General features: G+C 38.4%; 1 protein-coding gene across 11 annotated transcripts in view; it reads left to right on the top strand.

Moving 5' to 3' along the window:
• Nucleotides 1-10,503, top strand: part of PKP4 (plakophilin 4) — a 186,976-nt gene that overhangs the window by 100,202 nt on the left and 76,271 nt on the right. For all 11 annotated transcript variants that reach the window (XM_027768453.1, XM_027768448.1, XM_006168889.1 and 8 more), the window contains one exon: nucleotides 2,062-2,096. In XM_027768453.1, coding sequence (XP_027624254.1) covers nucleotides 2,062-2,096 — 35 coding nt within the window. The remainder of the gene's footprint in view (nucleotides 1-2,061; nucleotides 2,097-10,503) is intronic.

Below are 10,503 nucleotides of genomic sequence, written 5' to 3'. Positions count from 1 at the left end.
AGGAACCTGTTTTGGGAGCCACAAGACAGTGATGGCCTGCTCTCGGGAGCAAGACATGTCCGACTGCTGGTATTTGACCAAATGTTTGTTTTTTTTCCATCAGCACCTTTTGAAATCAGTTAAGTGTACACCCGGTAAGAACATCAGCTGAGCTCTAGAGGAGATTAGCATTCTCTGATTAATTCAATTCATTGGGAGCGCATCCTGCTGCTTACAGCTAGTTCAAGGTCCCTGTGTCTGTGATGAAAAGGCCAATCACACAGAAATTGAAGTTCAGGGACTTCTTACTAAATCTAAGATTTCCAGCCAGCAAGAATTTCGTTAACCACTTAATGACTTGAGGAAAATATCAAGGGATTAACAATTTAACGTTTTAAAACTATAGTCTGAAAGGTTTGTTCCTTCATCCGTTCCAAGTCCTTTATTTTACAGTGTGTGTTCCCTGAAGCCTAGAGTCACATACCTCTTCTTTAAACTTAATAAGCACTTCAGAAACACTTTAAATATGTTTTTTTGCATTTAAAAAAAGTACAAATACAAAAAAAAAATCTTTAGATAGTATTTACCAAAATAACTGCTAGCACTTGGCTTTTTAATTTTCTAGACTTTTTCTATGAGTATTTATGTATATTTAATGCAAAAATGAGATCATAAACTGTTCTATTGTAAAAGCATTGACTTTGGATCAGACCATCCTGGGTTTGATCTCAGCTCTTATAGTTACCACCATATGTTTCCTTATCTGTAAAATAAAGATAAGATAATAATGTGCTGATTCATAAGGCTGCCATATATAAAGGAGATCATATATTTGAGTGCTTCGTCTGGAATTAAATAAATGCTTACCAATTCAGCCTGTTGCCTCTATACTCTATCATCTGCCATCGCTCGCTCCCTCCCCCCCTCCTCTCCCTCTCTCTCTCTCTTCTCTATTATTTCGATTTTTTTTTATATAGGGCATGTTTGCTTGCCAGAGAGAGAGAAGGTGAGAAATCACCACCCCCCTTCCCAACGCCCCAGGGCAATGGCCATACCACCTTCCCTTCTCAGTTCTCTTTCTGGGAGATTGGGCACTCCAGCACACACACACACACACACAGACGTGCCTGGTGTGAGTTTTCAAGGCACTGGGTCCAGAACTCAAGCACAGTCAGTCATGTGGGAGTCTAGCACCTTAACCACTACACCACCTGTTGGTCCATCTCTCCCTTTCTTTAACGTTTATTTCTTGTTAGAGAGAGAGTGACAGACAGCAGAGACTCCTGACAGTGTCTTGTCACTCTGCAATCCTTCTCCCAGTGACACGTTCATGTGGACCTGGAATCTGAACCCTGCGCCTTCCTGTGTGGCTCTGGTGTCAATAGCAGTACCTTACAACCTGGGCCTCCACTGTTAGGCCCACACATCTCTTAATATCACGATTTCCTATTGATTAGGGGTGGTGAAGTGGTTCATGGAAGCACAGATATGTTCTCATGCACAAATTTTTAAAATAGATATTCTATAGCATAGGGGAATATATAGCTAAAGTTTTATCCTGGGCTATAAGACCTCTTATTTTTTATATAAAATTCTAACATATAATTTAAAATTTTTAAACCAATATTCCCTTCAAAATTGACTTCATTAATTTCTGTACCTATCATAGTATCTAGTGAATTCTTTCAAAAATAAGGAAAATACACAAACTTCTTAAAACCTTTTTGTATTTTTAGTGTATATGTAGTTTTATATTATCACAAAGAGAACAGCATAGTACATCATGTAAGTACCATAAATATCATACTTAGTTGTGCTATTTTGTCTTGTTCAAGGAGAATTTTATGTCATTGTATAATTGATTTCTAAGTAGAAATATGCTTTTGTCTCAAATTGACGCCAAAGGGTAAATACTGTCTAAAAATTAACTTAGTTGGATGAGTAGTTTTCTATTTTATTTGAGTTTTTTTATGCTTTTATATAATATAAGGTAAACATTAAATTTTTATATGCAAAACAAGTCCATAGTTAAATTTTAATGACAAAGAAAATGAACAGGTTTTTTCTTCTTTTTTTTTCTAGCTCAACTGAGAAGTCATTCCCTTGGAGATCAACAGGTATGACATTTTATTATATAAAAAAATTCTAATGCTTTACACACACACCATAAAAAGCAATTACCTAGCATCTCTTAATTCGGTGTCTCTCAGGGCCAGCAGGTAGCATAGTGGTTAAGGCACTGGACTCTCACATGGCCGGCCACAGTTTGAGTCCCAGACCTGGTGGCTTGCTTTCTCATGTTCCTTTTCTTTCTCTCTCTGTCCCTCTCTGCCCTATATAGGGTGGGCGCCACCACGCCTTCTCTGTCCCTCTCTGTTGGGCACACATGCTCTATAGCAAATTTAAAATAATAATAATTGTAAATCAAATTAAATAATTCTAAAAGAACAAACGTTTACTATTTCTTGCCGAAATAAGCCAAGCAAAGTCTTTAATAGTGGCAATATTAAGCTACCTTACTTTGAAGTCATAGTTCTTGATATGTTTAATTTTTAACATAGTTGAGTAGATTTGTATAAGTCAATTGTAAAGAAAGTTAAAGACTTGCAAGCAACATTTTAAATGTCAATCCTATACTGAAATATTTTTTCCATTAAAAAAACACAGGTTTGACCTCAGAAGGGTTATTCTGTGATCTGGGAAAGCTGGCAGATCATTTATGCAAATCAGATCTCTCTGTTCCCAGTGATTCTCATACTTACAGAAGAGTTGCTCGAAGTGCTCATTTTCTTCATTCACATGTGAAATATCTGGTAGCTTCTAATATAAACTAAAATACTGGGTTGTTGGAAAAGTCATGACATAATTTTGCATAGAAAAACAGAAAAAAGTACATCATGACTCTACTGACAATCCAATAGTTTGGTAGGTTTTAGTGTAATCTCTTTTATTTTTATCCTAAATTCACTGCAAAGAGAAGATGAGTTATATTTAGGGAGTTTGCCACTGTCACAAGTATTTGATGTTTTCATAGTCAGTCTGCATTCAGTAAGTAGTTATTGAGCACCGACATCATGAACTGGGTACTGTGCAGCTTGATGGGCCCAGCACACATTCATCCCTACCCCATCCACCCCACCCCCACCCCACCCTGTGGAGATTTCCTTAGGGATGATGCCAGCAGAGGTATAAATGCTGAAATAGGCCTTGGTATCTAAACAGCCGGGCACTTTTCAAATAAAGCTTCTATTGAGGATTTAGATCGCCAAATGTCCAGTATCCACATTTACCTAAACCTGGTTCCTGGATTCTGGTGGTGTTTATAGAACATACAAGGCATGCTGCTGTTTTATAAAGAAGCTAATTCCAAAGGATGTAGTGTTTTTTTTTTTTTCAACTGTTCGCCAGACAGAGACATAAAAAGCTACCTAACAATGTAGCTTACAAATAGTTTAATACAAGGAAAGACACTCCCTGAAGTAATACCTGGTTAACTGCCAAATACATATTGTGTGAGAAACATTGTTATAGATGGACAACCACTTCTGAGATCACTGGGCAAAATGATAGGCCGAGAGCCTCAGCTTCACAGTGGCCAGGCTGTTGAGAGGGCACTGTCATCAGGCAGCAGTAAAAACAGGTCAGTGTCCCATGGAAACATGGAAAACTGGTTTGGGAGGTGATGAGATGTGTAAATAGTGGGAGCAGGTCAAATTACGGAGGGTTCCAAGTACAAAGGACTTTCGACTGGACAGTGGTCATGGGGATACTCTGAAAAATCCTTTAAACAGAAAACCACGTAAGCAAACATTCCTCAGTAAAAACAGCAGAACTATGAACTGAAGGGGAGAAATTCGTGATAAAAAAAAACCAGTCATGACTTAATCATAGAATTTGCTGCGTGAGATCATCTGAACTAGGCGATTCCTAAGGAGTTAAGAGGCTGGTTTGGTGTGAGCGGGGGTAGATAATGGTAACTGAGGTTTTGAGTTTGAGAAGGATGGTGGTACCATTAAACCATTAGGAGATTCTGAATGGAGAACCAATTCTAGGGACTGCTCTAGACTAGTGTTAGATGTGTTGGAGTTGAATGATTAAAGGACAGCAAATGAAAACATTCAAGAAGCATTGACAATGTGATTACTAAATAAAGCCTTGATGGAGTGTGAAGGAAAACACCTCTGTTAAACTGATAGGTCCATGTGCATTAACACTTCACCATGTAGTTGAGACATGGGGGCCAGAATAGGGATGACTGAGTTAGAGGGAGCAAAGCTGAAGCCCAAGAGGGCAGGCCACCTGTGCCAGGAGAAAGCAGTTGCTCTTCATTCTTGGGAGGTAATGAGAGTGATCTAAGTGCTGACCAAGGCTGAAGAGAGAGTCGGTTGAGATGCGGTGTTCTTTTCCCATTTAGTCTTAGCATGTAAGGTTATTACTGAGGGCAGGAGCCATGCCCGCTCTCCACACCAGAATATTCCAAGGTCCTTGTGGATGGTAGACCCTTGGTATTCACCACCGAGTGAACGAATCCCCTCATACATGATTGAATGAATAAGTGTCACTTTGCACTGTCATGGGAGTATATGACTGTGTGCGGTTCACAACTAAATTCTGAGCTTTTGGAAAGAGTCTCTTTCTTTCTCTGCATCTTGGTGCCCATAAAATGCCCAGCCTTTAGCAGATATCAAAAATATACCTTACTAGTAAATTGGGTGAATATTAAAATTTGAAAAAAGTATAGACAAAAATATGTAAAAAAAAAAGTATAAAGAAAAAAGAAGTATGTTTTTATTTTGTCTTAATTTGCTATAGTAGGGTGCACGTGCTCACAGTATGAGGAAGTGAGAAAGCATCCCTGGGGGTAGAAGGGGGTGGCCATCCCTTCTCTCTCGAAGCTTTTCTTTCTTTTTATTGTAATAGCTTTATTGAAATATAATTCATACCTTCTGATTTTAAATGTATTAAATATCCTTCAGAAGATATTTGGAAAACATAGAAAATACAAAAAGAAAATAAAATCACTTACAATCAGTGCACGTATATGTGTTCCGCATAATTTTTCTTTTAAGCAAAATTGGGAATATAGTGTATATGGAGTTATTTTTACCATTTCTCATGTAATATATCATTAGTACTTAAAATTTTTAATAATAATTTAGTTCTTAATATAAAATCTTCTGTAGGTTCATCTTTAGTACTGCATAATTATTTTATTCCAGAAATATTTTTGAGAGCCTTAAAGAGTTGTTTAGCATATAGTTCTCAATGTTTAAAGAAAACATCCTGGCCTCCTTAAGAGTTTCAGGTTTAGTGGAGGTGAACTATAGTGGAGATGTACAACTACGTATGCTTACTATTAGGGTAAACGCTATAAAGTAGGAATATAAGTATATGTAGGTTTGCCTACCTCTCTGTTATTGGACATTCTGGTTGTTCCTAGTGTTTGCTATTGTAAATTACAGTGTGGTAAACATCTCCGTATATAAGATTGCATCTGCACCTTTGATTTACCTTAGGCTAGATTTTTAGGAAGAAAATTTAGAGTATATGAACTTTTTTTTTTAATTCGCCAGAGGGTATGTGTGCTCACCAGAGAAAGAGAGAAAATGAAAAAGCACCCCGTGGGAGTGGTCACACTACAATCCATCCTCTCCATTTCTCCCTCCTGTCAGGATTTTGCGCTCAGGCACCCAGCATGTTTTTCAAGCCAAAGGATCTGAGACTGAAATCGCACATTGGCCACATGGATCCAGCCACCGTCCACACATTGGCCATGTGAGATCCAGTCACCATAACCACCACACCACAGGCTGACCCAAACATTTTCAGTCTAAAGAAATGTGGAAGTATCCTGTAAGTGGCCCTTTTCTTTTTCTGTTGGAGAGTGCTCAGTGGGTGAGAGTTCTCTGTGGCCAAAGGATAGTAACTGTACCTATCAGTCAGGGTTCGGTCTGGAAAACGGAACCCCAGCCAGGTAGTTCAGTGTAGGGGGGAATTTGATACAGAGAAATTGTGGTTGGAAGAGTTGAGGACTTCAAAAGGATGATAAAGCATCTAAGAGACATGATGCCAAGAAGTTGCTGCCCTCCCTAGTACTACAGGAGCTCAGTGGGAGATAGATTCTTCGAAACTTGGACCTAGAGCAGTGGAGGGGATGGAGGCAAGGCTAGAACCATGAAATAGATACAGCTCTTGCCAGAAATTCTGCCTATGGGAGAGCTGCAAAAACGTCTTGGCTTCTCGAGGCATGAGTTCTCCTAATCCACTGGCGAACTGGAGAGAGCAAATATAGATTTTTAACTACCCAGAGTCAGGCAGGCACCATGTGTAAATGTATTTAATGAGCTTAGAGTATGAAGGCACAGGCTACAGTGTGAACTCTCTGGGACCTTGCCATCCCTTCCCTCCCCCCTGCCCCCCACATTCAGTCATTTGACTTCAGTCATTAGATCACCATCTTCAGGATTTTGTCGTAGTCAAGTAGCAAACATACTATTATTTTCTTAGTATTTTCCTTTAAATTTCTCAAATCATGGGACTAGCAGTTAGCTATGTCTCTGGACTCCCATGTAGTCAACTCCATTGAGTCCTGGACCCAGTGGCTTAAACTCATGCCGGGTGCATGTGCATGCGTGCCCAAGATCCCGAAAGGAGAATTGAAGAGAACCCTGGGGGGTGATTTCTCGCTTTCTGTCTCTCTGTCTCTCTGGCGAGCGCATGCACCCTATAGCAAAAACCTCTCAAAAAATTTTTTTCAAATCACTTTTTGATTTTACTTTTAATTACTTTAGTAGACTGTACAATTAGCTTAGTAATGTGTTAAATATACACAGATATATAAACTAGGTATATAATAAGCATGAAATTTGTTTTATATTAAATACATAATAAATGGTTCCCACATGACTCCCAAATACTGTAGTGTTAGGGAGATACAGCTCCAGTAGTCCATCTGTCCTCCCAATAGCGGTGTCCACAGTTCACACCTAACATCCCTTATTTTCCTCAGAGCAGAGTCTTGTCCAGAACACATGGTTAAAAGTAGGAGTTAAATTTACTTTCTTTTGGAGGGACAGTGGTATTTGCTTCTGAGCACAGTAGTCACTATTGTATTTAACTCCACTTTCTAGGATTTTAACTGTATTAGCATTGGTTGTGGTTTTTTAAATTTGCCTACTTTTCAAACATACTGATGACATTTAAATTATAACCATGACAATAAGTTATAGCTATAAGGGTAGAAAATTGAAAATTGATTTTATGAATAAAAGAATAAATTCTAGTTTCTTAAATCATGTTTCTTTTCCAAGTAGTTATAGATGCCCTTTAGAATTTGAGTCTAAGTTAATAACTGAGATAAAATGACAGTTTTACTGCTGCTTTTGGTATAAAGTTTAACTGTTGCTTTTCCCTTACCTCTCTGTACACAGACATACTGAATATAATATGAAAGTCATCTTTGTGGGACCAGCAGATGGCATAATGGTTACATCGCTGGACTCCCACAGAGTCGACTGTGTTTTGAGTCCCAGACCCAGTGGCTTAAAACACACATGTGTTTTAAGGCACATGTGTCTGCATGCCCAAGATCTGGAGAAGTGAATTGAGGAGAAAGGATTGTGGGAAGGGCCCCCCCCCAAGGGGGTGATTTCTTTCTTTCTGTCTTTCTAGTGAGTGCATGTGCCTATAGCAAAAAATTTCTCTCTAGGAACCAGCTGATAGCTTAATGGTTAAGCTGGACTCCCAGAGTCAACTGCGATTCGAGTTCCAGACCTGGCAGCTTAAAACTTACACCAGGCACGTATGCTTACCTGCGCAAAATCCCATGAGAATGGAGGAGAAGGAATTGCACTGTGACCATTTCCCCTGAGGGGGAGGGTGATTTTTTGCTTTCTTTCTCTCTGGCAAGCTCATGCGCCCTATAGCAAAAATATCTCTCCCTTAAAAAGAAAAGAAACTCTTAAAAGAAAAATTTTATCTTGGTTTTAAATTAGGCATCCTACTCACAATGAGCCTGGGGTTACTTAAATGTGAAAAGTATTTCAAAAGTCTTCAGTTTACTTTGTCTTGGCTAGGTCTTAACAAAAGCACCATCTGTATTCATTTTCTTGTTTTTCTGTATAAGAAAAGATAACATTGGGACCAGCAGTTGGCGTAATGACTGTGTCACTGAACTCCCATGTAGTCGACCAGGGTTTGAGTCCCAGACCCAGTGGCTTAAACTCAAGCCGAGTGCGTGTGCGTGCATGCCCAAAACCCTGAGAGGAGAATGGAGGAGAAGGGATTGCAGCGTGGCCATCCCCCTGGGGGGTGATTTCTCATTTTCTGTCTCTCTCTCTCTCTCTGTCTCTCTGGCAAATGCACATGACCTATAGCAAAAACCTCTCAAAAAAAAAAAAAAAGGATAACACAAGAGGATTTAGGATTGAGGGACTTCTATTTCTCATTTTTCTTCATATTTTGTACATTTACCTGTAGAAAATTTCAGTACTTTTTTTCCTCAGTCTTGCAGATTTGACTTGAAAAGCTTAGCCCTTTAAAAGCTTTCAGCAATAAGGTGAATTGTTAGCAAGAGAAGGGCAAAAGGCAAGATAATGATAAATCCTAGAACAGTTCAGAGGGAATCTTGTCCTTGTGCTCCCTTCCATGTCCACTCGCAAAGTGGGTCATTTTCCCACCATTCACTTCCTCGTAGCTCTTAATGTGTTATATATTTGTGCATTCTCCTGGCTTCCATCAAAATTTGAGGTAGGTTTTAACAGCATGTATAATAAAATAGAAAATAAACATTGGAAAACATACGCTGGAAAAATAGGCAAAGGCCCCCAGAAAGTGAGAATGCAAGTATGTACATACATAATCGTACTTCTTTATGGTGGACAGTGTGTACGCAACATCTTTTTAAGTCCTTGGATTTACCTCTCAAGAAAAGTCACACTGATTCAGTCATAAATGTAGCCGTGCAGGGCGTACTACCCATCAGAAAGAAGCTGTGTTGAAGCTGTGGATTGCGTCCTTTTGCCAGTGATCATTGGTGGTTACTTAGATTCTCCAGCCCATATCATTTGAAGTGAGTTTTGCTTACAAGTCATAATTTCACAGTTTTTCTATTCTGGGAGGTAATGGGAGTGTAGGGGAATTACTGTAGTCTAGGCAGTTGCCAGCTCCAGTATGTCTGGGTAAATGCAGGGGAGTGGAGTCAGCCTCAGAATCTGTCCTCCCCATCACCCCTTCTTAGGCGAGGAGCATACAGAGCCAAGTGCTCCGATCTGTTCCTACCAATCAGTCAGGCTCAAAAATACTAATGTGGTTCCTAGAAGTATTAAAAAAAAACTGATGAATGTTAAGTAGATGTTAGGAAATTGGCACTTAGTAAGAAAATGAAGAGGCCAAAAAAGAGTCACTACTAAAGCAATGAGTTAGCAGAGAACATAGAAAGTTGAACAAGTTTCCAGTTGACCCAGATGGCCTTAATGGGCTAATAAATTTGGTTGGATAGGAGAAAAAATATTGACTATTCCACTTAGGAGATCCGATATTTGACAATAAATATGGAAGGAAAAGAAAAAGAGTGTAGTAAAATGATAATTCAAAACTGATTAGATTATTTAGCTTTGCAGTGCTAGATTGTATAAGATATATTAAAGCAAATGTTAAATTTAAGACTGTAAAGACTGTGTTTTACATTTTGTTTATATATAGAAATTTTCTTTCTAAAATGTATGGATACAAGTTTCTTTCTGTGTAATGAGGAATGAATAAATAAATATATAAATACCGAAGATAAAAGATAAATGAGACACTGCCTAGCCCTGAACCAATTTATCTTCCTTTTTTTTCTCCATCTGGAACAAGTCATTTACAATACAGAACAGCATCAGCACATCATGAGATAAGACATGAACTTAAATGGGAACACTTTATGCCTCAGTAGAAACGCACTGAATTTATAAAGGAGATATAGTAGGAAGTGATGGTATATTGTGCATGTTCATAAATAGAATATTAGACCAGCATTCATGTATGAAGGACTATTCTTTTATTTCAGATGTTATGATTTAGTATGGCTATAAACTATACAAATGGCATAATTTTATCATGTATTTTTTTCCTGTTTCTCTTTTAAATACCAGCAGGATAGAAATTTCTTAAAAACAAGCCTTAGAGTCAAGTTTTTTTTCCCTTATCTTTGGCAGGCCCGTTTTAGGCACATATACACGATAGGCAATCTTTGTACCATAACTGCGGGCTCTAGCTTCCTAATTACCACATAAGACACTTTCACTTGCAAATATTTTATTACCAAAGTAAACCATCCGTCTTGTTTTTAAGAAATTGAAAGTCTGAAAGGATTTAGAATACAGGGTAAAAAATGTCCTTCTCACATCTTCCCATATAATAGCCACTGTACTTGTACACACACACACACATACACACAACGTGTAGGAGAAAATCAAGGGGAAAAAACCACACCCAAGTATTAACTCTGTTAATCAAATACATATTTGATTTCGCTTTAACACA

This window comes from Tupaia chinensis, unplaced genomic scaffold (genome assembly GCF_000334495.1).
Source record: "Tupaia chinensis unplaced genomic scaffold, TupChi_1.0 Scaffold146346_2, whole genome shotgun sequence".
Lineage (NCBI taxonomy): Eukaryota > Metazoa > Chordata > Mammalia > Scandentia > Tupaiidae > Tupaia > Tupaia belangeri.
Note: the sequence above shows the minus strand (reverse complement) of the source record. Positions and strands in the feature narration are given on the sequence as shown.